The 26,332-nt window shown below is 38.6% G+C and overlaps 1 protein-coding gene across 1 annotated transcript in view; it reads left to right on the forward strand.

The window, feature by feature from the left end:
• tgfbi (transforming growth factor, beta-induced) overlaps window positions 1–22,187 on the forward strand; it is a 61,446-nt gene extending 39,259 nt beyond the window's left edge. Inside the window, exons 8-17 of the mRNA XM_043703488.2 lie at window positions 2,549–2,761; window positions 6,754–6,891; window positions 10,274–10,419; window positions 11,180–11,316; window positions 12,894–13,024; window positions 15,869–15,984; window positions 16,142–16,244; window positions 16,780–16,859; window positions 21,108–21,132; window positions 21,264–22,187. Coding sequence (XP_043559423.1) covers window positions 2,549–2,761; window positions 6,754–6,891; window positions 10,274–10,419; window positions 11,180–11,316; window positions 12,894–13,024; window positions 15,869–15,984; window positions 16,142–16,244; window positions 16,780–16,859; window positions 21,108–21,132; window positions 21,264–21,298 — 1,124 coding nt within the window. The 3' untranslated portion in view covers window positions 21,299–22,187. The remainder of the gene's footprint in view (window positions 1–2,548; window positions 2,762–6,753; window positions 6,892–10,273; window positions 10,420–11,179; window positions 11,317–12,893; window positions 13,025–15,868; window positions 15,985–16,141; window positions 16,245–16,779; window positions 16,860–21,107; window positions 21,133–21,263) is intronic.
• Window positions 22,188–26,332: the final 4,145 nt, after the last annotated feature.

Consider the following 26,332-nt stretch of genomic DNA (forward strand, 5'->3'; position numbering starts at 1 on the left):
GGAGTTCCTCTGACTTGACCGGCCACCAGCGAGCAAGAGATCAGGATCATGGGACGGAAGTAACGACAAATCTTTAATGGCTGTCCATTGAAAAAATGAAATGTGACTCCATTTTAGTGTGTTATGGACTAGGCCAGACCCCTCAAAACCTCTTTAAGCAGGTAGCCCAGACCGTAACTATGCTGTTTGTTTAGTTAGGTACATAGTAGATATTCCCAGCGTAAATTAGCTGGATTGACTGCCAAGTTTTAAACAAACAAAATTTACTTACAAAATTATGGAATGAAACACAAAGAATAAAAACAGAACACCACATAACTTATCCTATCTAAACCCAACTTAATGATGCTGTTCCGTAAAACACCTGCAACAGTCCCAGTACACACACCCCTTAGCACAAAAAGTAAAATCAAGCAAAGGCTTGCAGTTTGCAAGGAGAGAGAGAAGTCCAGCAGCTTGTTTCACATCCCCTGCTGCAACGGAACCAAAAATATCTCAGCTGCCAGGACTGGCCATTCCCCTTTCATTATACAAATTATTTCTAAAACATGAAAGCTTTTGTCCTGAGGTATCATTTGTTTAGGGGTAAACAAAAAGGGCCCCAATAAGCCATTTGTCTCTGCACAACTCAATGGAGCCTGGGCTATATAACGACCCCTCTGAAAAAAATCAAGGACACAGTAACTTTGAGAAAAAGGACCAGCTTTGTGACAAGTGCATGCAGAAAATACAGGTGAACTGGTTGTCCATGAGCCATCTTAGATTCCTATTATGTGTGACTATTGGATGCAATCCACTCCATATCAAATCCTTAATAGTAAAGGGGAGGACTCCCACATCAGGAGCCTTTGACTCCTAGATGTTTTCTAATCAACCTGTCAAATGTTATTACACATGTCTGGAGCAAGTGGGACTACATTGCTTACTTTCAAGACATAGTCCTCACATTTATTATCCGTCTGTAGTTTCCCGAAGCAAATAGTTGTAGATATTTGAATCAACCGGTTAAATGAATCTTGTGACATTGCACTGAAGCAGTTGGGATTTGAACATAGCCTTCCTGACTCAGAGGAAGAGACACTACCACTGTGCCACAAACCTCCTGCACAGGTGGTACTATTTACAATCAATCAATACCTGTCATCTGTTTGCCCTTCACCTTACCTATGTGATTAATGTGACGAGTTGGCCTAAATAGCTTATGCAGTTCTGGTTTCACCACATCTTCTCTATCTCAACCCTAACAAAGTGATTCATATTCTCACAGATTTCCATTAAGTTAGCTCTAAGAATTCTCTTTTCCTAGAGAAAATAATGCAAGCATATCTGACAAGTGTATCCCCTCAGTTTTAATGCTATCGTCAAAATTCTTATTTGTCCCTTCATCAGTGCCCCTTGAACTTCTTTTTAAAGTATGCCAGAACAATTCAAAATACTCCAAAAAGATTCATGCATGTTTTGCATAAATTTTCTGTTTTTCATTCTATTTTTGTTAAAATGAAACCACATAATTTATTTCAATGGCATTTTTAGTCTACATCATTACTGTTAGTAAATTGAGCATTTGTCCTCCAAAGTCCTTTGATCTTGTATCTTTTGGGCATTTATTTTTCAAGAATATAATACCCTTCTCACTTCTCATGCTGAAACCTGCCATCTCTCATGTACATATATTGCAGTTTATTTTCCAATTATTTTCTTGAAGTCTACCTCTGTACTAACATCATCCCAATTTGATGACATCGGCAAATTTTGAAAATGTAATATAATCTCTGAATTTAAATCAGTTTTGCGAATGTTGTTAAGTACATGGTGGGACACCATTTCAAATCTTTAGCTTGTTTGAGCAATTACTATTGTACCCTACTCTCTCTCTTTTCTATATTAAACTTGGCTTATCACTATTCTTTTATGCATCCTCTAATCTCACATTCTCTAACTTTGGTCATGACTCTGTTAGGAGAAAGTGAGGTCTGCAGATGCTGGAGATCAGAGCTGAAAATGTGTTGCTGGAAAAGTGCAGCAGGTCAGGCAGCATCCAGGGAACAGAAGAATCGACGTTTCGGGCATAAGCCCTTCTCCTGAAGAAGGGCTTATGCCCGAAATGTCGATTCTCCTGTTCCCTGGATGCTGCCTGACCTGCTGCGCTTTTCCAGCAACACATTTTCAGCTCATGACTCTGTTACCTTGCCAATGGATACATTCTGTATGCACACACTTGGACACTGAATGTTGGCAATCTATTCAATTAAGAAAAAGCATCATATTCAGTCTCATTTTAATTCACATTGTTTTCTGTAGGGACCATTGTAATCAGTCGTATGACAAAACTATATTGAAGCCTAGATTATGTATTCAAGTCCTGGAATGGTGCTTGAATCAACAACGTCTGACTTGGGGACAAGAGTCCTGCGAATAAGTTCCACTGTATATTTATTTTACTGAATTGTGTGTGTATATATATGTCTGTTGGGAATATCTAAGAATAAGGAATTTTAAAAATTTAGCAACAAATGAGTGAAAAGTTGTCACTGCATTATTTCCATAGCTCTACTCAATTACCATATTCTGAAAAAAGTACAATGTGCAGAAGCCATCATCTCAGGTGCACCCATGGAAACCTTAGAAGGTTCAACATTGGAGGTAGGCTGTAGTGGTGACAGTCTGACAATCAATGGCAAGACTATCATTACCAACAAGGACATACTAACAACAAATGGGGTCATTCATATGGTTGATGAGCTACTGATCCCTGATTCTGGTAAGCAGCAGTCCATCGTATTTTGGTTGTCTCTCATTAATGTTCAATACTGAAGGAACTTGTTGTAAGGATAAATGTAAGAGTCAATGTAACATATGTAAACACAATTATTGATAAGGAGGTCAGTTAGTTCAGTTGACTGAATGGTCGGTTTGTTATGCACAATGATGCCAACAGCATGGGTTTAATTCTTGAACAGACTGAAGTTACCATGAATGACCTTCCTTTTCAATCTCTGTCCTCATCTGAGGTTTGGTGACTCTCAGGTTGAACCACCATCAGCCGTGATTTCTTTGAATGGCGAAGAGACTCGATGGACTGAATGGCCTACTTTGCTCCTATGTCTTATGGTATTCCCTGATGAAAATACAATCTCTCGCCGTTTCTGTCACAACCAAAGTTGTTTTCCCCAAAGGTCACAGAATAGAACTACAACAGAGTGTATCATCAGTCTGCGAGAATGATTTTGCTTAAAATGGAACAACTGTGTTTTTGTTATTTTTGGATAATGGACAGGATTTGTAGTGGTCAGGAGGTGAGTTAGTCATAGCATAATTCCAAATCTCTGTCCTATCATATGAGCCATAGTAGTTATGTGGCCACTCCAACTAAGTTTCTGGACAGTTATAATTCTGGAATATCATGGTGGGGCAATCAGCAAAAGGAAATGATCATATTCTGTCATGTAAAATTCATTGGTTGACACACCTGTGGTGTGAATAATAGCTCAAGCCTAAATGTTGTGCAGCAAGAGTTGCATTAATTACTGATCCTCTCAATTATGACAACTGATAGCAGTTTTCTGCCTCAGAGAATGCGTTCAGTATCACAGCTATCTCCAAATCCACCAACATCGAAACGCAACATCATACAGTTCTCAAAAACACTAAATTAGGTTGCTGCAGCTGGACCCAGATTTCCAGAAATCAAATTTAAAGACTTTAATAAAACTTTCTCTGTCCAGCTATGAAAATCTTTTGGATCAGTGAGGAAAAGATGCAGGAAATGTAGGTGGAATTTTTATCACAAGAGTTGCAATAACATATTTAAAGACAATTGATCGTTTTTTTAATCATGTGATTGCAAATTTAAAGAAAGCATTAGTGAGTTTAGATGATAGAACATGGAGCATTAACAGTTAGTCTGGCTGAAAAAATATACATCATACTTACAAGATTTTCCTACATAACTAGGGAAGTAATTACATATGTTACTCAAAACATAAAATGTTTGGAATGGAATTATGATGGTCTGGAATGTGTCTCACAGACTTTAAGTTCTGTCTCTATCTATTGATTGTTGTTGAAGTAACACTGGACAGCATTCCTTCATAATACAACTTTGAATATCCAGGCATATATGATCTTAAGTCAGTTTAAAAAAATATCAGGTAAAATTGAATTATTTCACTTTGAAAACATTGCAATGTAATCAGAATTTTATCTGATAAACCTTAATATAAACAAGTATATATAGAATCAAGAACTGTACTGGGTGGAGACAAACTAATGGAATCATTTGCCAATTTTTCAATACTTAGTTCACATCTTTGGTATTAACACTGCAAAATTGAAGCCCCTAAGAATTATAACATTTCAAGATGACAAATGGCTCCACTTAATTCTTCTTGTGGAGTTACTGAAATAAAAGGTCAACCGCTTTTGCTTTCCCTCAATATTATTTTAAAAATTGTCCATTTAAGCAAACTTCAAAAGGCTATATTTTTCCCCAATTCAAAGCCAATAAGTATAAAATCCACCCTTATTGCTACTATAGCAGCAAAAAGTTGTTTTTACATCGAGGTAAAGAAGTGTATGAAGGGAATTCCAGAGTTTGTGGCCTAGGTAACTGAAGGAACAGCCACCAATGGGGGAGCAATCTTCTTTGGAGATGCACAAGAAGCAAGAATTAGAGGCACACGCATCTCAGAGGATCATGGGATTGGTGGAGATGGCAGGAAGAGGAAGGGGCAATGACATGGAAGGATTTACAAACAAGGATGAGAATTTTAAAATCCAAATTCGACTTAACTGTGTAGATCAGCGTATACAGTGGTAATAGTCAAATAGAAACCTTCTGCATCTAAAACAGGGAGCAGAGTTTTGGAGATTCTCAAAATTACAGAATACAGATTGTTAGAGATAAGCCAGGAGTGCATTGGAATGGTTTATTCAAGAGGAACAAAGACAGGATGAAGCTTTAACAGCAGATAGGCTGAGAAAAAGGCAAAAAGGGGCAATGTTACAGATATGAAAATAGGTTAACTTAAAGACACACAAATCTGAAGTCTGAAGATCATCTCAGTGTCAGATGTGAGAGCAAGATTGTGAAAAGAAAACCAAAAGAATTGTGGATGCACGAAATTAGAAACAAGAACAGAAATTGCTAGAAAAATTCAGCAGGTCTGGCAGCATCTGTGGCAAGAAAGCAGACTTAACATTTTGGCTCCAGTGACCCCTAGTTCTGAAGAAGGTTGTGAACAGATTGGCTTAATCGCAGTCTGTTGCCAGATAATGGTATGGAGTTGGTAGTTAGGAAATGGAATTTTGAGCAAGAACTGAGAGCAGTGACTTCAACCTTCACAATATTTAATGGGACGAATTACTTGCTCAAGTAGCACTAGATGTTGGATAAGCAGTGGGATAATTTTACCAAAGGTGGAGGAGTCAAGAAGGGGGAATGGGTGCATTAGAGCTTGCCATATATTTTTATATTATGACTTTGTATAGAGTTCACAAACTCTTTTATCTTTCGTTACTTTTGAACAACTTCTTCCACTGCTCTGATTTATTTTTTGAATTCTGACCCTAAGATAGCTTTCAGATGCTGATTTGTCCAATCTGTATTAGCTTTTCAGTTGAATTGTCTTTTTTCTGTTATGAGTAAAGCTTGTCTGTAATTATCAACAAAGTCAGTTTGATAGCCAGATAATTTATTTTCTTTCATATATTTTATTTACTTTATATATTGTTCAGTGTGTTTGAAAACTTTAATGTTATGCTATTAATTTCAGTTTTTTCACTGCTTCACAATCAACAGTAAAGCATAATTTTGGATTTAGGCATTTATGCAGTTTTTATTCTGATTAAAGCTGTTACTCAGTAAATGAACAAGCAATAACTATGTGTAACATCTGTATTGTGTTACAATCCATGGGGGTAGCATGCCATCAGTCAAGCCCTGCAATTCCCAGAGTCGAACCAAAAGTTAGTTTTGTTTGAGATGCATAATGCACAAATGTACCTGACTTTCAGACCAAGATTGATAGATGGCGGAGACCTTCAGATTTCTGTCTAAAAAAAATTATTTATTATCAATAATTAGAATATAGCTATCCTAATAAATCCCAGTTTTTAAAACTGGTTCTTTCTCCTTGCAGTCCACAGTTTTTAAACCCACAAAAATACAAGACTCAATTCTTGGAGCTGTGTGTTTTAATTAATTGATACATCTGCAGTATGTTGACAACCGGAGGGAAAATACAAACTGGTAAAAATATTAGATTAGATTCCTTACATTTTGGCTCCAGTGACCCCTAGTTCTGAAGAAAGTTGTGAACAGATTGGCTTAATCTCAGTCTGTTGCCAGATAATGGTATGGAATTGGTAGTTAGGGAATGGAATTTTGAGCAAGAGTTAAGAGCTCTTGGAAACAGGCCATTTGACCTAATAAGTCCACACCAACCCTCCAAAGAGTAACCCATCCAGACCCAATTCCCTCTGGCTAATGCACCTAACAGTATGGGCAAATTAGCATGGCCAATTCAACTAACCTGTGGACTGTGGGAGGAAACTCACACAAACACTGGGCTGGAATCGAACCCAGGTCCCTGGCACTGTGAAGCAGCAGTGCTAACCACTGATCCACCATACCAGCCTGTTTTTAATTTTGAAAAAGATCTTCCTATATTTAAACATGCAACCCTAAAAGAATCTTACTGACTTGCTGCTCCATTTATTCTAACAGACTTAACTAGATTGACTATTTTACAGCCAAGACCCTTCTAGAGTTGACTCATAAGCCTGGTGTTACCAAGATTGGTGACCTCTTCACTCAAGCTGGTCTGATCTCCCATTTAGAAAGCAGAGAGCCTTTAACATTACTTGCTCCTCAGGATGTGGCATTCACAGGTAAACTTAATCTATACATTGTCAATCTATATTCAAAATCTAAATAATGTCATTTTCTTTTACACTCATTCAGCCAAGCATAGTTATCAAAGAAACAAGACAAAATGTTAAATTGTTCAGTGTGTTTCCTTGTTTAAGGATCAGTGCAACCAGGTTTTGTAGTTCACAAGGAAGTATTTTACTGGTCTCGCGAATAAGAACATTCCTTATCAAACTGACGGTTCTAAATAATGAAAACAAGAAGATCGAGCAACAATTAAACATTTTCCATCTCTACCAATCCATATTAGTGACTATAATTTCATCATTACTACCAGTTGATCAGTGAATTTAAATTGCTTAGTTTTTGCAATAACTCAGTTAAAATAGTTACTTGATGTACAGGCCTTGAATATTGCTAAAAAATTGAATGGTGTTTATCTTGCACTCAGCAGGACATTCACAAGAAATAACAAAGGGAAAATAACTGTATGAGTATAGTGTCCTGATTGCTGAGCAAGTGGGCTCTGTTTGTTAGAGGTATTTCTGTTGAGAATGCACCTGTGGTGATGATGACTGATGACAATTCTTGTGAATTGTCCTGATGAGTTCAAGATGAAGACCTTTGACAATAAGTATCTTTTCAGCAATACTCATAGCAGAGTGCCTTGTAATATATTGTTCGGAATAGATGACATGGGAACTATTACTTGACACATTTCAAATATTTTGTCTGGACTTAGAACTTACACTTTTGTTATGTTTGTTTTATTACTTAAATTTACATATGTTACATATTGAAAGTCGATATTCATGGAAATTCCTTGTATTAAATGATAAAGCAGAATTTAAGATCTTAAGATGCAATGGTAGTGTCCCTACTTCTGGCTAGAAAGTCAGGTTCAAGTCCAATCTCAGTATGATAGCATGGAGTGTATCATAATCTGTCTAAACTGGTTCATTAATTTAATTCTACTTTATAACTTTGTATTAGTTAAGCACATATCAGACAGGTGGAGAGTTGTAATTTTAAAGTTAATTTAGCTTGAATGTCATGCTTCAATTCAAATTGAGATTTGGAAATGCATCCTTTTTTGGGAAAGTCACAGGATTAATTGTGCTGACACTGCATGACCAGAACAACTTAGGAGAATTAGCATCATTGACATGACTCAATGTAGTGGTTCACCGAACCACTTTCAACAAGATCAAACCCATGACCTTTACCAGCCAGAAGGTTTGAAAATGCATATTACCATCACTACCTTCCAGCTCTTTGCCATGTTCCTTACCATCCTGACTTGGAACTGAATCACCATTCCTTCAATGTAGCTCGAGCTAAATCCAGGAATTCCATTCATAACAACATTCTAAACGTACCTAGACCACTTGGTCGGCAATGGTTCAAGAAGGCAGCTCACCAATGCCATCTTAAGGGCAGTTAAAAGTTGGCAATAAATGCTGGCCTACCTTAACAATGCCCACATGACAAGAACAAATCAAGAAAATAAATCCCAGGCCACATTTTCAGGATGTGTTAAACTACTTGATGCCCTCATGGTGAAGGGAGATCTGGCTGGTTCCAATGAGATACTGGTCAACCCTGGTGGCTGGTGGTGATGTTGGGAGGCAGGAGGGTTCCTTGGTTGTATGCATACGCAGGATAAGTATTTGGGTGGGGTCAGGACGATCATTCCTGTTTGTTCTGATTTCTCAAATATAAAAATGGTTTTTGGGATGATTTTCAAAATGCCTCTTATGAGCCTGATTAGCACTATTGTTTTGTCACTCAAATAATGGACTGTTGTAAATGACCAGCGCAAGAACAATACAAGTGTATTCAGTTATTCCTCAAAGTTGCAATCAGTGCTCACTCTATCCAATTGGACTCTAATTTATATATTCAAATAGATTTCCCATCTGAAACTGGCAGGCTCTTCAGCTTCACAGACAAGGTACTTAGCAAATTGTAGCAGTTGAAGGCATTGGATACTGGAAAGGCTATTGAACTTAATATTCAAGCAATTGTAATAAAGACTTGTTCTCTACAACTGATTGTGCCCCTATCCAATCCATTCCACATAAATACTGTCACCTACCAAGCAATGTATAAAACTGTCCAGGTTTGGCCTGTACACAAAAAGCAGGACAAACCCAGCATAGCCAATTACTACCCCATCAGTCTACCCTCAATCATCAGTAAAGTGAAGGAAAGGGTCGTTGACAGTGCTTTCAAGCAGCACTTAGTTAGCAGTAACCTACTGACTGATACTGAGTTTCAGTTCTGCCAAGCACTCAGTTCCTGACATTAAAGCCTTGGTTCAGATATGGGCAAAAGAGCTGGATTACAGAGGTCAGGTAGGAGTATTTGCGCTGACCGAGTTTGACATCAAGGACTCCTACCAAAATCCAGGGTAAGTAGAAATTGGAAAACTCTGAACTGGTTGGAGGCACAAAGGTTGGTGGACGCACAAAGGTTGGTGGAGGCTAGTTCCAGGGCATCTCCACAGGAGTTCCTCAGGGTAGTCTCATATGCTTTCCATTATAAGCTCTGAAGTTGCGATCTTCACTGATATTTCCACAATATTCAAGCTTTGGGGAGTCAGGAGGTGAGTTATCGCTGCAGGATTTGTAGCCTCTGATATTTCCACTTCTAGTCAATGGTATCCCTCTGAATGTTGATAATGGGACAATCAGTGATGTTACTGCCACTAAATTGAGGGAAAATTGTTAGTTTCTCTCATTGTAGATGGTCATTGCCTAGCACTTGTGTGACAAAAAGTTATTGCCACTGGTCAGGCTAAGCCTGGATATTCTCCAGATCATGTTGCTTTTGGACATTCAGTATTTAAGGAATCACAATGGTGCTGAATGTTTGAACAATTGCTGAAGTAATCCAATGGCTAGAAGGAGCATCATTTAGGGTCATTCTATATATCAATCAAGGATCAGTTTCCAGTGGAAACATATATTTACCACTTTAATGATTACTAACAATGCGGAATTCATCTAAACAGACCCTGTCTCATATTCTTTATGCTGAAGCTGTTTCATTTCTCAAAAATGAATTCTTGTAACCGCTTTACTATTCAGCCTGATTTCAGCAGATCTCTCCATCTCTTTAACGAGGCGTCTACTGGCACAGCTTATTCCTTAGCCTAATAGATTTTCTGACCCTGTATACTTTAACAATATCACTCCATAATAGTCTGTTTAGTGTTTGAAATTCAATGCTACAGCGTTTATTCTATATGAAAAGAATGTGCAATGTTGCAGGGTGTTGCTGAAATCCTTTATTTATTTATCAATTTGCTGCATAAGAAGAAAGCTTGAACAGGATCAACATTAAAATTTTTAAAGTGAATTACTTTTTCTTAAGAGTGTTGTGCTGTGTTTTCTACAGAGGAATCTCCAGTTATAAACGAAGATGTGAGGAATCTACTGCTGGATCACATTGTGAAAGATCAGCTGTCCTCCAAATATCTATATCATGGGCAGACACTTGATACTCTGAGTGGCAAAAAACTGAGAGTCTTTATGTACCGGAATGTATGTATATTTTCAATGTTTTATTTTTCATCTATTTGACTGTGTTGAAGAATAATAGTTGGAAGCATTCCTGCTAAGGTCTGATATCTAACACATTTTGAACCAGATGGTTACTCCAAGATTTGCCTGTAAATGCCAGAAACTTTCTAAAACCAACACTAAAATGTAAGTTGGTTGATTGGCTTTGAAGCCAGTTTTGGCTGAATAAATAACAGACTCCATTGCAGTATGACACATCTGTGTATATATATATAAATGTCAACCTTAATAAACATCAGGAATGTACATACCGATACAAAGATTTATGTGCACTAAAATAAATCATTATATATTAAATAGATGTATGTGCAAGATGAAAAGTTTAGCTCAGCTTTTGCAAATGGATTTATGTATGAATTATTATATTTCAGTGGTAAATGTTTTGCAGTCACCAGCATAGCCTGGTCCTATTAAACTCCCAGACGAACAGCTTTCCACAGAGTAAAACATTTTGTTTCAATTCACACTGGCATTTGCAGATACCACTCCCAGTGCTTGTAAGAAAAATCATCAAATGGAAAACTTTGTCTTTCAATAGAGATAAATAACTTTTTCTCCCAACACAACTACTGGTAATAATCCAAAGTTAGTTGTAATTGAAGTACAACCCTTCTTTCAAGATAGGACATTGTTAGAATATGATCTGAAGTCAAAATATAGAATATAATTTTGAATTAAGAAAATACCCTTTTGATGCATCAAGTACTCTCATCTCTTTAAGGCTTTATGCGTTGAAAACTCATGTATTGCTGCACATGACAGAAGAGGGAGATATGGTTCAATGATGATAATGGACAAAATACTGACTCCTCCAGCTGGTACAATTATGGACATTCTAAAAGCTGATGATCGCTTCAGGTATAGAGCAATTAAGCCGAAGCTGCTTTTTTCCTACAGCAGTGAATGTGCATCTGCAACTTGAGTGCCTTCTGCAAATAGAAGAATACAGGAAGGCTTTTGAAGAATCCTGAAATAATGCAATGCATGTCGCACACACATACTGATCCCCGAGTGGTAGGATCTGTCTCATGCTATCCATATCTCCACGTAATGTGTTATGGTTATAACATGACATTTAAGCACACATATTGCACTTCGCTTTGAAACAGTGATCTTTTATTCCTCTGGCAATAAATCTTTATGTGCATTCATTGAAAAGCTGAACCCTCAGAAACCAAGTCATTTAAAACACACCAGGAAATCATCATGAGCTGAATTCCTCTTCTATAATCAGCAAGTAGCAGGGTTCATTGCAGAATAGTGGGAGCACAGATGCCTTGCTTCCTGCAGAAGAGATGGTTAGTTTGTGGTTAATTTATTAATTCTCTTCGACAAAGTTTTGACATCCAGACCACAGAGTCTCATCATAACCTTGCTTTCCCGAAATGATCTTCCTCTCACATGCGAATGCTTGTTTCACTTGCTCTCACCCACAGCGATTCTGACTATTCTATTATGGTTTTTGCTCCTATAACACTGCAGCCAACTCTTCAGAGGTTCAAACTTCTCTGTCTACTCTTTCCCTCTCTTCATGGCCTCAGTCTTCACCCCCATGCCAAAGACCCTGCAGTGGAAGAGAATACAAGGGCTGATAGTTCTCCTGCACTGTGCTCTTCCCCACCCTCGCCATCTATTGGCAAAGACCCCAGTACTCTAATGAGCCACGTGAATGACAAAGGAATGCCGTAAAAAACGGAGTGAGCCATTACAATAATCATTCTGGATCTTGGTCAATTACACAATGACAGTGATGGGAGATTTAGCAATAGATAAACTGTTCAATCTCCCAATAACATACAGCATAGAGGAACAGTTGGCATAGAGAAAGTGGTGTCTTGTGCAATGGTAGTGTCCCTACCTCTGGGCAGGAGATATGTGTTCAAGTCTTGAGGTGTGTAATGTCATCTCTGAACATGTTGATTAGAAATTATCTGTATTAAAGAGAAACAGAGGAGATAACACAGAAAGAAAAAAATCTTAACAAAATAAAGTGTGCATTTTATTTTTTAGTTGGGTGGCACGGTGGCACAGTGGTTAGCACTGCTGCCTCACAGCGCTAGAGACCCGGGTTCAATTCCCGCCTCAGGCGACTGACTGTGTGGAGTTTGCACGTTCTCCCCGTGTCTGCGTGGGTTTCCGCCGGGTGCTCCGGTTTCCTCCCACAATCCAAAGATGTGCAGGTCAGGTGAATTGGCCATGCTAAATTGCCCGTAGTGTTAGGTATGGGGTAAATGTAGGGGTATGGGTGGGTTGATCTTCGGCGGGTCGGTGTGGACTTGTTGGGCCGAAGGGCCTGTTTCCATACTGTAATGTAATCATAATCAATCAAATCATTTTATGTTGCTAATTCCATTAGTGAATTGAATAAAGAATTAAGAAAACAAATCTGTCAATTAGAATATTTCACTGAATAAATGTTTTTAAAATTGTTGCAGTATGTTTGTCGGAGCCATCCAGACAGCAGGACTGACTGAAAATCTCAACAGGCCCGGTGCATTTACAATCTTTGCACCCACCAATGAGGCTATCCTGGCTCTACCGAGCAGGGAACAGAACAGAATCATGGGTAAAGCCTACAGCATCTCATCTTACTTTGAAACTGGAATATTGGGTAGACTCCTTAACTCTGTTTAGAAGGTTTTGTGGTGCTGACAGCTAGTTAGCTTACCTGTTCACAATTTGCAAACCAATTAACCATCAGATTTTCTGAAGTAGATGGATTAGCACTTTTCCCCAGTAAATTCATCACCAGATTCACCACCATGAGTATGCGTAGTCTGACGTTTATCATTTTCATTCGAACTAAATTTCTTCCTGAATAATGCACAATTTCTAAACAACAGGTTGAGGAAAATTGCACCCACTTTTTGGAAATGGACAACCCACTGAAGATTAACCAGTAATAGATCGTTTGTTGGGAAGCATGCAGCAGTATGCTACTTCTTAGTTTAAAGGTTTTGAGTATGATAATGTATATTATCACAGCCTGTTAATTTAATCACATGAAGCTATACAGGAGTATGTACTTTAGGTGTGTGATTATATTCTGCTGTGATGACCAAGGTAAGCTTTTTTGACACTGTACCTCATCAGTTACGTTATGCTACATGATTTGGAAAGTTGGATATAAATTTTTAAGTGTATCAATGCTTGTATCATCTTTCTCACCGAATGTATTTTAGCAGTCAACATCCTTTCAGAGCCAGTTTGATAGTGACCAAGAAACTTAGCAGCAAGTTATGTTAATTTGAGGGATGGTTATATTTTCAGGAATTTCAGACTTTTGACTATTTGTCCTGGTTTCTCTAATTCAGTATTATATTGTGTTCCCTTGTAGCTTAATGCATAAAATAAACGTGGGTTGATAAGTGCCAAGCAACATCATATCATACAAGTGGCAGGCAATAGTTTTTCTAATAAGCCTAATCATTTTTCCATTACAATTAATGATATTACAATTAAGTTAACTTCATACCTTTGTGTAATTTGCCGGAAGTGACGTTCAGTATCGCAGAGAGGGAGCTGAGAAGAGAGTGGGTTTGACCCCAGTCTTCACTAAAATAAGATCTGTGGAAGTTCTACTGATAAAGATCATAGCTCGTGGCATAGTTGGAGGACAGTGACATATTTCTGAGGACAGCCATAGAGTCATAGAGTCATACAGCATGGAACCAGACTTTTCAGTCCAACCAGTCCATGCTGACCATAATCCCAAACTAAACTAATTCCACCTGTCTGTGCTTGGTCCATATCATTCCAAACATTTCTTATTGATATACTTATCCAAATGTCTTTTAAATGTTGTCTTTGTACCCCATATATGGAGTTCTCTGGAAGTGCACTCCATGTATGAACTACTCTCTGTGTAAGTGTCTATATTCTCAAGCCTATTCAGAATCTTGTATGTTCAATGAGATCACCTCTGATTATACAGCAATAGAGTCACTGAGCTGTACAGCGCGGAACCTTGTCAAATGCTTTACTGAAGTTCAATTTGAAGAGTATTCACCAGAAGCCTTTGCAAATGACAGAATCAAAGGCTTTCACTTATTACTCAAAATCAACTCTGCTGGGCAGGATGTGCAGACAAATGGTGATACCGATTATCAAAGCAACATACTCCGAACTCAATCGTGACAGGAGGTGCTGAGAAGGATAGAATAAATGCTTTTGGGATGTGCTCAAACCTCCCCACCAACTCATGGATTGTGACAAATGAAATTGGAGCAAGTTTATTTGGTAAATCATTGGATACATTAAGAAACTTTGTTGACATTTTGCAGAGGCAAAGTTGAGACCTTGGAGAGTGTCCACAAACACTTCATTCACACAATTGTTCTTGCACCACCTGTGCAGATTACACAGGACTGAGCAACCATCTCAGAACTCCTTGAACCAAAGTGAATGCAAGTTATCCTCAACCTCAACAGAGTGCCTTTGAAAAGGCAAGTGTTTTCATTGCTGATTGTCACACCACAGAAACCCTTGGTATTATCATTGACCAGACATTCAGTTGAAAAGACCACATAAATGCTGAAGTTATTACATCTGGCCGGGGGCATACGAGTGTGCTTTTAACACCACACACCTTTGCAACATCTTGAGATAAAAGATCAGAAATGAACTGGGATACTCTCTTCTCCCGTGGATCGATGTAGCTCCCAACAACGTTTAACAAGCTTCAAGGCAAAATTGTCCACTTGATTAGCACTTCATTAATTAATCTGTGCATCCACTGCAGTCACAGTGGGGTGGCTACAGTTAGTATATTAGCCAAAGCTTTTCTGACGATATTTATGTACACACAACCTCCACCCCCTCAAGGACATGTATGGGAATACCATCAGTTTAATTCAGTTCAAGAAGAGGGCCAACCTTCCTCTGCAAAATATCCAATGCTTGCAATTAATGTCTACAACATAAGAATGGTTTTAAAAAAGCTGACAGCAAATGGCAGGATTTTACTTTTGAAGGAAGGAATTTCTACTAGAAGTTGCTGGAGTATAGCCAGGCACTGCAGAAGATACCAGAATAGATTATCAAAAGAATGTTTCTGTCCCATCTAACAAAACATAAATTTGCATCAAATGTCACAACAGCGTTCAACCGTGGCAATGAAATACACCAGATTTCCTTCCATTAATTGCACAATGTGTAACTTATAAACATATAATCTATATTCATAACAAGTGGATTTACACTGGATAATTGATTGCCAACTTTATTCAATCAAACATATACATCTTTTTAAAAGCTGTGGAAATGGATGAACTGTTAGTTTTGAATTTGTAGCAACAATTCTTCTCAACTGACATAGCATTAATTAAAATAAGCATTTCTTGGTTGAGCAAACCCAATTGTTAATTCCTTGGATTACTTAGTTGTTTCTTCACTTCTCTTTTTCCATCAGGTGACCCAAGTTTGCTGAAATACCATATTGCTGAACAAATCTTGGTTAGTGGTGGTGCTGCCAGTCAGATGGTGCTGTTGAAAACCCTGCATGGCGCTAAGCTGGAAATCGGAACAGTAAGATTTTTCTATTCACTTGTGGAATGAGGGAACCTCTGGCTGGGTCAGCATTTATTCAGTGTAACACACTCAGTTTCTTATCATTTCCATGCTGTCATTACATCACGTAGGTTGATACTCTGAATAAACAGAATTATCATGTGGTCTCTTTCAGAAAAGAAATGTTCTCAACGTAAACAAAACTCCAGTTATAGATTCTGACCTGATGGCAACTAATGGTGTGATCCATGCTGTTAACAAGGTTCTGCAGCCTATTGGTAAGGAGTGGTTTGCATATGAATAAAAATTCACAACATATCATGCTATGTAATGAAAGAATGGTGTACAGTACAAATTTAGTGATACATTTTGCAGATTAAACTGGACAGACTAGTAATTTGAAAAGAAAAGTACCTTATTAAACTTTATTTTAATACTGTCTGATTTCTAGCTTTTTCCAAGTTAGAGAATTGAAAAATACATGCACTTCCAGACATGTCTCAATAACATATTTCAGCTGAAACAAACCTAAATACAAAGTATATTGGAAGTCTGAATTAAAACCAGAACATGTAGAAAGGTAGCTAGATTATTATTGGCACAACACTTCTGGCATCTTATTAAAGTGAAACTACAGCACAAGTTTCACATCAGTGGATATAGATGTGTGGATTTGTCTGAAACTACTGATATGTGATTATTTTAGACCTAATGAATTGAAAAGCTAGAATTGAACAGCCAGATTTAATTCACACAGTTTACTGCTATATGCGCCATGGTGCTCTTAACAGAATATTTTGTTTCACTTATCAGCTACAAGACAATCAGAAAACCGAAATGGCATGGAGATCAGTAGTGAAGATATCCTTCGCTTTGGAGTCAGCCCAGCTAAGGTCTGATACAGTTAAAATTGTCGACTGACTAAAATATGAAATAATTGTGATTTTAAAAAGTCAATGATTTATGGTTTTGTACCACCTCTGAATCCTATTTAAATCCGTCTTCATTATAATGGGCAGCTCCAACTGCTTACCGAATGGAAATGTTTTTTGACCAACAGGGTTAATTACTTAAATAAATTGCCTTTTATGTGAGGAAATGAGCACTTAAATCACAAATTGTTTTTGTAAGGGATTTTTTGAAGGGATCCCAATGTATTGAATGTCTGCTATATATTAGGAAGGTTTCTTCTCCATAAGAATGACTATAATTTTACTCTTCCAGGTTTCTGTAAAGCGTATGCTACAATACAAACTATACTGAGGCATGCATCTGTGTCTGGTATAAACTATTCCTCTCTCTTCACAGACTCTGGCAAATAATTTCTGATGTCAATGCTACAAAGAGACCTATGAGCCCTTGTTGATAAGCCATTGAAAGCTAAACTAGGTCCAGCAAACTTGGCTAGACTGCAATTGGAGTACTGTGTTCAGTTTGATCTCTTTACCTGAGGAAAGATATTATTGACATAGGAGGAATGCAACAAAGGTTATCAAACTTGCTTTAAGAAGGGTGGGACTGACCTGTGAGAAGAGATTGGGTTAACAGGACTTGTACTCTCTTGAGTTTTAAAGAATGAGATCTTATTGGTATTTAAAAATACTTAAAGGGATAGACAGACAGGGTAGGTGCAAACAAGATGTTTCCCCTAGTTAGGGAGTCTGGGGGATGGCAATTTATAAATAAGGGGAATGCTATGTAGGTCTAAATTGAGAATCTTTTTCCTTAGAAGGCTGTAAACCTTTGGAATTCTCTGGAGCCAATGGAGACTTAGTCTTTTAGATTTCCAAATACCAATGGCATACAGGCTTAATGGAATTGGGTGTGCAGAAGAAATTGAGGTGTCCAAACAGCCACAATTGTATTGTATCATGGAGCAGGCTGAATAGCGTACTTTTGTTTCTATTTTCAGACAATCATAAATATCACTATCTTATTACACCTCATAAATTTCCCAGATTTCCTGATTGTCGCATGATATGCTGAAAGATATGATAATGGAGCATCAAAACTAAAGTCAGAGACTTTTTTATTATTCAAGCAATGAGTATTTTTCTGGCTAGCCAACAGTTATTGTCCATCTCTAATTGCCCTTCTTAGAATGGTGATGAGCCACCATCTTTAATGCTGCAGTTACTGGGGTACAGATATACTCCACACTGCTGGTAGGTAGGGAGTTCCTCAATTGGCCACTAATAGGGCTCAAAGCGGTGGCAAGGAAGAACTACCGTGTCCCTGCCTGCCTTTGAGCTCACCACCTTCAGGAACAGATAATTCCACACAGCATATCATGTCAATGATCTTCCAGCAGAATGTCACCTCACTAGTTCTGGTGAAAAACATGTAAGACCAATCTCAACCACTGCAACAATTTACATTTAAATAGCATGCTTAACACCCACTACATTTTCCCCTTCACTCTCCTTGCCAACTCAACTATTATACATCTTTACCTTACAGACCTTGTGATAGAAAATAAACTGTGTCTATTGATGTTGCTACTGTTGAAAAGAAAAACTCATTGGGATGAAAACATTCAATACATTGGAATCCCTTCAACCAATCCCTTACAAAAATAACTTTTCATTTAAGTGCTCAATTCCTTGTGCAAACAAACAATTTATTTAGGTAATTAACCCTGTATATAACAAACATTTCCATTATGTAAGCAGTTGGAGCTACCCATTTTAATGTTGACATGAAAGACACATTATTGTGAAACTGACCATTTGAAAAATCAGTCATGCAGCATACATCTGATCATGGTTGAGCAAAGTGATGGAAGTTGTCCTCAATAGTGCTAGCAAACAGCACTTGCTCAGCAAGAACCTTCTCACTGCAGTTCAGCTTGGGCTCTTCTAGGGATGCTCAGTTTCTGATTGATCCAAATAAAGGCAAAAGAGCTGAACTCCAGAGGTGAGTGTGAAAATCCTTGAAATGAAGGCAGCATTTGACCAAGTGTGCCATCATGGAGCCCCAGCAAAACCAGAGTGCATGAGAACTGGGGGTAAACTGGCTACTGCCTGTGGAAGCCCTGCCCTACATCCAGGCTGGGTTTGATCACTTGTGCTGCACAAGTACCAAGCAATGATCATCTCCAACAAGAGAGAATTATCTCCCCTTGATACTTAATGCCATTACTGTTGCTGAATTCACACTATTAGTATCCTGAGCATCACCATGGATCAAAAACTGAACTGAGCCAGCCATGTAAATACCGTGGCAACAATTCCAGGTCTGAAGCATGGAATACTGCAGTGAATAACTCACCATGGGACTTCCCGGTACATGTCCACCAAGTCAAAAGTGGGATGACATTTTCTGTACTTGCCTGAATGGAAACTGCTCCAATAACATTCATAAAGTTTAATGTCATCCATGACAAAGCAGCTGTCTTGACTGACAATTCACACACTATCTTTAACATTCACTTGCTTCACCACTGATGTACGATGTCAGATATGAGTGCCATTTACAAGATGCACTGTGGTAACTCACGAAAGCCCATTAGACAACAAATCTATCACCTCTATCCTCTAGAAGGACAAGAGGGTTACATGTACATTACCTCCACCACCTCCAAGTTCTCCTCCAAGATACACACAAACCTGACTTAAAATTATATTGTTACTCCTTCCCTGTCACTGGGTCAATGTCCTGGAAATCAATTCCTGATATCACGGTAAGTTTATAGATACCCCCAAGGAGTACAACAATTCAAGAAGCATCTCACCAGCATCTTCTCCTGGGCAATTAGGGATGGACAATAAATGTGGGCCGAGACAGTAATGCCCACATTCCATGAATAAATAAAAATAATTAGTTTATGTACTCTTTACACACAAGCACGCATACTTTCACCAACATATTGTGGAACTACCTCTCCAGAAGATTGCCTTACCTCCCCAAAATTGTCTTAGGACCAGATCCAAAGGTGAACCTTAATTCTCCAAAAGATTCACTGGGTTATCCAAAAAAAAAAGCTGAGAACAGGCTTGTACTCACCTGGTCCACTGTCTAAACTCCAGGTTCCAGACACCAAGGATTCCAGAATCTTATTTATAAGGAAGTAGCTGAGCATTTTAATGGCTAACTGCTTCTGGCAACCAGGTGTGCATGAATTACACACTGTCCCGACAAAAGTGAGAGGCACCAGGTTCAGAGGTGAAGATTCTCTGTTTTTGAATATAAGGGCCTAATTGTTTAACTGGTCTCTGAGGCATGAAAGGCGGAAGTGAACAAATGGGTAAGCAGTTATATACATATTGTGGCAGACGTAGAAATAAAGGCAAGCTAGATATAGATTGGAAAGTTCACTTGTAAGTGACTTAGGGCAGAGTTTTCTATCAGTGACTACAGAAGTAAAAACTTTGAAGGGAGTAGCAGTTATAAGTCAAGAACAATGCACAGAAGTGAACAGAGGTGATCTTATCTGTGATTGATACTATGAAAAGCATGATGCCCCAAGCTAAAGACGCTGTTTGAGAATATCTGTAGGAAAGTCGAAATTATGAAAGGGATGAAGAGAATAGAAAAGCAGTGAAACTGACATAATGGAGATTGAAATCACTGAGAATGAGAAGTTACTCCGTATATGCAGAGGCTGACAGTGTAGAATATTTTGGAGAGAAACTCTTTGTGGGTCACAGAGAAGCTTCACTGTCTATTAACAAGTCACAGTAGATTATCAAGATTCACCAGAAATCAATATACAGGCTTATTCAAGTTCTTTCATATGATCAAATTCTATGTATAACAAAAGCAATTTCTTCTATTTCTTAATGAGTAGGTGTTGAGCCAGTGGTATAATCATTAAGCTATTAATCCAGGGACTCAGGAAATGTTCTGGTACCGTGTTTGAATCCTGCTACAGCAGATGGTGGAATCTGCATTCAATCGTAACCTGGAGTTAAAAGTCTAATGATGAGTGTGAAACCATGCTGATTGTCAGGAAAAATACATCTGGTTCACCGATGTTCTTTTAAGGACAGCAACTGCCATCATTACCTGGTCTGGTTTACATGCGACTCCAGACCCACAACAATGAGGTCTTAAGAGCCCTTGGTAGCAGTTAAGAATGGGCAATAAATATAGATTAAAAAAACAATATTGAAGACTGATGACTTTTTTTTGTGTTATAGATTCCAAGTCCTAGGCTACGAAAAGGTATGTACTACATCCTGAAATATTTATCTTACATTAACTTTTGAAATAGTAATAAATTTCACAACACAATGAGGTGATTTATTATTGAATGTGTTATCAGTGAAATAATACTGTTTCATTTGAAATTGCAGTTACCAGAGATGCCAATCTGCAAAAAAGCAAGTAATGTGCAAAGCAGCCAGTTGATCATTGCAAGAACTTTTTTCAGGAACTCTGAATTCTGTGACTCATCTTTTTTTTTCCACTTGAATGTTCATATCCCATAGCATGTCATTTATTCACTATGATGTCATATTACTTGCTTGTTTGTACATTTTTCAGATTGGGTTTGAAACTTAAATGCTACGTTTTTAACAGGACACTCGAGATTGCATTTTGCATTATGTTTAATGAAATGCAGGGTGTGGGGTGTCTAGTTTGAAGCAACAACTAGTCTACCAGAGCAGTTTGCAGATTTGAAATGCAGAACATGTGTGGCTATGTATGTGTGTATATTAGTACTTGTATGCATCAGTAAATGTGTGCATGTGCCTGAATGTGTAGATGTGTGTTTGTGCATACCTGAATTGTGTACGTATTTGCATGTGTGCTTGTTTGACATTGTATATTTATAGTTGAGTCACTGCAAGCCTATGCATGTACCACTCAGCAAAATGCTTCTGTGGATTTGTCTTAATTTCTGGTTTGCTTGTTATGAATATAACCCAACATTTAACCAAAAAGGGATGTTAACTGCAATACCACATATTTTTGTTTCCATTTAATTTTTAGTTTTATTTGCTTCAATATACACATGCTAGTTTGTGTTGATGGACCTGAATGTTTCATATTGGTGTTAAAATATTTGCATGTCGCAAGTTGCAATCTGCTTTTGTGCTATTGTGCTTGAACTTTGATAAGGGTAATTTTATATACATTATTTCCAAGCAGGTTAGAAATCCTTTTTTAATAATATATTTATCTTCAAAAATTTTCATAAATATGTTATGTAATATTTTCATAAATCATTTCTCTGAAGCAATTTGCAGCTACAATAAAATGTTCATTTTTTAAAAGACTTTTTTTATTAATTAACGACAGCAACAGCATAACCTTGATACCAACACTGTTAAATTGATTAACTTTTCAAATTAATTTTTAACAAATGTCTGTTATATTGTTCTTTGTTTTAGATGTTAAAATAACCTCTGTAGGTACATGTCCATACATACTTTAAATTCTTCAAATTCATCATTTTAGGATCTAGAGCAAACCCAGCAGAATGAAAATAATTCTGCCTATACACCAATCCCTCCTTCACTTCAGGTGCAATTCTACTTGTGCACTAGTATCACACTATTATCTATTCTGCAAGGTTTCCAATCCACAACCACACGCATGAATTTAAAGGGAAGAAGACCTCATAAAATTTACACTTGAAAATATTGTCATGCATTTTGTGGGCGGCACGGTGGCACAGTGGTTAGCACTGCTGCCTCACAGCGCCAGAGACCCGGGTTCAATTCCCGCCTCAGGCGACTGACTGTGTGGAGTTTGCACGTTCTCCCCGTGTCTGCGTGGGTTTCCTCCGGGTGCTCCGGTTTCCTCCCACAGTCCAAAAGATGTGCAGGGCCAGGTGAATTGGCCATGCTAAATTGCCCGTAGTGTTAGGTAAGGGGTAAATATAGGGGTATGGGTGGGTTTCGCTTCGGCGGGTCGGTGTGGACTTGTTGGGCCGAAGGGCCTGTTTCTACACTGTAATGTAATCTAATCTAATCTAATTTTACCACAAAAGAATTCCAAGTTGCAGAGGAGGTAATATAATCTTGACTAAAGTCCCCATTAAGCCTTTGGAGTTGGTTATTTATCCATTTATTCCTCTGTTTGAATGCTGTTGGTCAGCCATTAGCGTCAAGCCACATGTCCCATTAAAACCCTTTAGTTGTGGGAGGAAGGTAAAATAGAGAACTCCGAGACTGAGCAAGAAGTAGATCAAGCTTGCAGAAAGCCAGGTGAATTCCTAATACTCCACATACTTACTTAAACTTGAAAGTTAAACAAGCTTAAATAGGTAGGTGTGCTTCTCTTCCATTCATAGGTTACCTTGAAAATTGGAATAGAGAGGTGTTGGGCAATTGACTTGCAAGTAGCAATTGTTTGTCTTTTATCATCTTAGTCCAAGGGGGCCATGAGTGAGTCAGTGTAGTCTTCCAAGAAGTCAGGCTGACTGTCATGACATTAGCTCATAAAGTCAATTAGCAGTGAAACAATGGTAAACTTTTCCCTAAGACAAGACCAAAAATGGTTCAGATACCAGAAATCTGCACCTGTGGGAAGAGAAATAAGAGTTAGTGAGCAAAGTTTTACAATCTGCTGCTGGCAGGTTTGAAGACAAAAGGGTAACCTGTAAAATTCTGTAGATGACCTCCATAATCCTCCCACCCGACTACAATTGTATGGAAGGAAAGAGAGGCCCTGTCACCCTCCCCCAACTGAGGCCACTTAAAGACCACTTCCCATCAGACCTCAATTTTGAGACTTGTGGAACAAATTCAACTATAGGGAGGATTTCTATCATGTCACCTCTCTTGGGCCTTGTGTGGAAGAAGGAGCTGAGTGTTCCTCAAGGGTCCCTTTCCAGTTTGATCTCCATTCTCGACCCGCAGAAAATCTCCACGGCTTCTCTATCATGAGATCCACTTTCCCAACTCTCCAAATTGCAGTTCTGTGCCCTGACATCCCCACATCTTGCCTGGTCCTGACTCTGGGACTTAGTGAAAGTGAGGACTGCAGATGCTGAAGATCAGAGTCATAAATTGTGGAGTTGGAAAAGCACAGCCAGTCAGGCAGCATCCGAGGAGCAGGAGTGTGGACATTTCAAGCATGAGCTCTTCATCAAGAAACTCCTGATGAAGAGCTCGCGCTTGAAACATTGACTCTCCTGTTTCTCGCATTCTGCCTTACCGGCTGCACCATTCTGACGTAAACTCTGGTTTCCAGCATTGGCAGTCCTCACTTTTGCCTAGCCTTTCCTGGGTGCTCTGCAAAACCGTAGCATGCTCTTTTTCTTTTGAGTATTGTAGTGGCTTTTCCAAGGTGGCATTTCTACATCATAGAACATCAAACATTACAGCACAGTACAGGCCCTTCGACCCTCGATGTGCTGACCTGTGGAACCAATCTGAAGCCCATCTAACATGCACTATTCCATTATTATCCATATGTTTATCCAATGACCATTTAAATGCCCTTAAAGTTGGTGAGTCTACTACTGTTGCAGGCAGGGCATTCTACCCTTACTACTCTCTGAGTAAGGAACCTACTTCTGACATATATCCTATATCTATCACCCCTCAATTGAAAGCTATATCTCCTCATGCTAGCCATCACCATCTGAGGAAAAAAAGCTCTCACTGTCCACTCTATCTAATCCTCTGATCATCTTGTGTGTCTCTATTAAGTTACCTCTTAACCTTCTCCTCTCTAACAAAAACAGCCTTAAGTCCCTCAGCCTTTCCTCACAAGACCTTCCCTCCATACCAGGTAACATCCAGGTAAATCTTCTCTGCACCCTTTCCAAAGCTTCCACATCCTTCCTATAATGTGGTGACCAGAACTGTATGCAATACGCCAAGTGCAGCTGCACCAGAGTTTTGTACAGCTGCAACATGTCCTCATGGTTCTGAAACTCAATCCCTCTAACAATGAAAGCTAACACACCATATGTCTTCTTAACAACCCTTCCAACCTGGGCAGATATCATGGATACCGAGGTCTCTCTGCTCATCCATACTACCAAGAATCTTACCATTAGCCCACTACTCTGCATTTCTGTTGTTCCTTCCAAAGTGAATCACTTCACTTTTCCACATTAAACTCCATTTGCCACCTGTCAGACCAGCTCTGCAGCTAATCCATGTCTCTCTGCAACCTGTAACATCCTTCTGCACTGTCTACAACTCCACCATTGTCTATGACTCCACTTGTGCTAATTTACTAACCCATCCTTCTACGCCCTCATCCATGTCATTTATAAAAAGACAAACAGCAGTGGCCCCAAACAAATCTTTGCATTATACTACTAGTAACTGAACTCCAGGATGAACATTTCCCATCAACCACCACCCTTTGTCTTCTGACAGCTAGTCAATTTCTGATCCAAACCGCAATATCACCCTCAATCTGATTCCTTCATATTTTCTGCAATAGCGTACCATGAGAAACCTTATCAAACGCTTTATTGAAATCCATATATACCACATCACTTTACCCTTATCTACTGTTTGGTCACCTTCTCAAAGCACTCAATAAGGTTTGTGAGGCACAACCTACCCTTCACAAAACCATGTTGACTATCCATAATCAAATTATTCATTTCTAGATGATTATAAATCCTATTTCTTATAATCCTTTCCAACACTTTACCCACAACGGAATTAAGGCTCACTAGTCTATAATTACCAGTGTTGTCTCTACTCCACTTCTTGAACAAGGGGACATTTGCTATCCTCCAGTCTTCTGACACTATTCCTGTAGACAATGACAACATAAAGATCAAAGCCAAAGGCACCACGATCTCCTCCCTAGCTTCCCAGAGAATCCTCAAATAAATCCATCTGGCCTTGGGGACTTATCTATTTTCAGATTTTCCAGAATTGCTAGCACCTCTTCCTTAAGGACCTCAAACCCATCTAGTCTATTAGCCTGTATCTCAGTATTTTTCTCAACGATATTGTCTTTTTCCTGACTAAAAATATTCACTTAGCGCCTCTCCTATCTCCTTGGACTACACACATAACTTCCCACTACTGTCCTTGACTGGCCCTAATCTTACTCTAGACATTTAATTCCTGACATATCTATATCAGTAGCGGAACACTTCTTATTCATTGAGGATGCACAGAAGAGTTGCTAGCTCTCTCCAAAACTCAATTTTTCATAAATTATTGTGTCATCAATCAAATCCTAGCCTGCTTTCCAAACCTTGACTTACAATCTTCCCCACTTTTGCCTATGGCCCATTTAAAATTTTGACATTTTTACGCAATGTCATAAAGTAACTACATAGAGGTGAACATCACTACTGAATCTGCATAATGTAGATTAGATTCCCCTACAATGTGGAACCAGGCTCTTCAGCCCAATACACCCTCCAAAGAGTAACCCACCTAGACCCATTTCTCTCTGACTAATGCACCTAACACTATGGGCAATTGAGCAC

The sequence above is a fragment of the Chiloscyllium plagiosum genome, unplaced genomic scaffold, assembly GCF_037043375.1.
Source record: "Chiloscyllium plagiosum isolate Xiang-an unplaced genomic scaffold, Cpla_swu_hap1 HiC_scaffold_16, whole genome shotgun sequence".
In the NCBI taxonomy this organism is placed as follows: Eukaryota; Metazoa; Chordata; class Chondrichthyes; order Orectolobiformes; family Hemiscylliidae; genus Chiloscyllium; species Chiloscyllium plagiosum.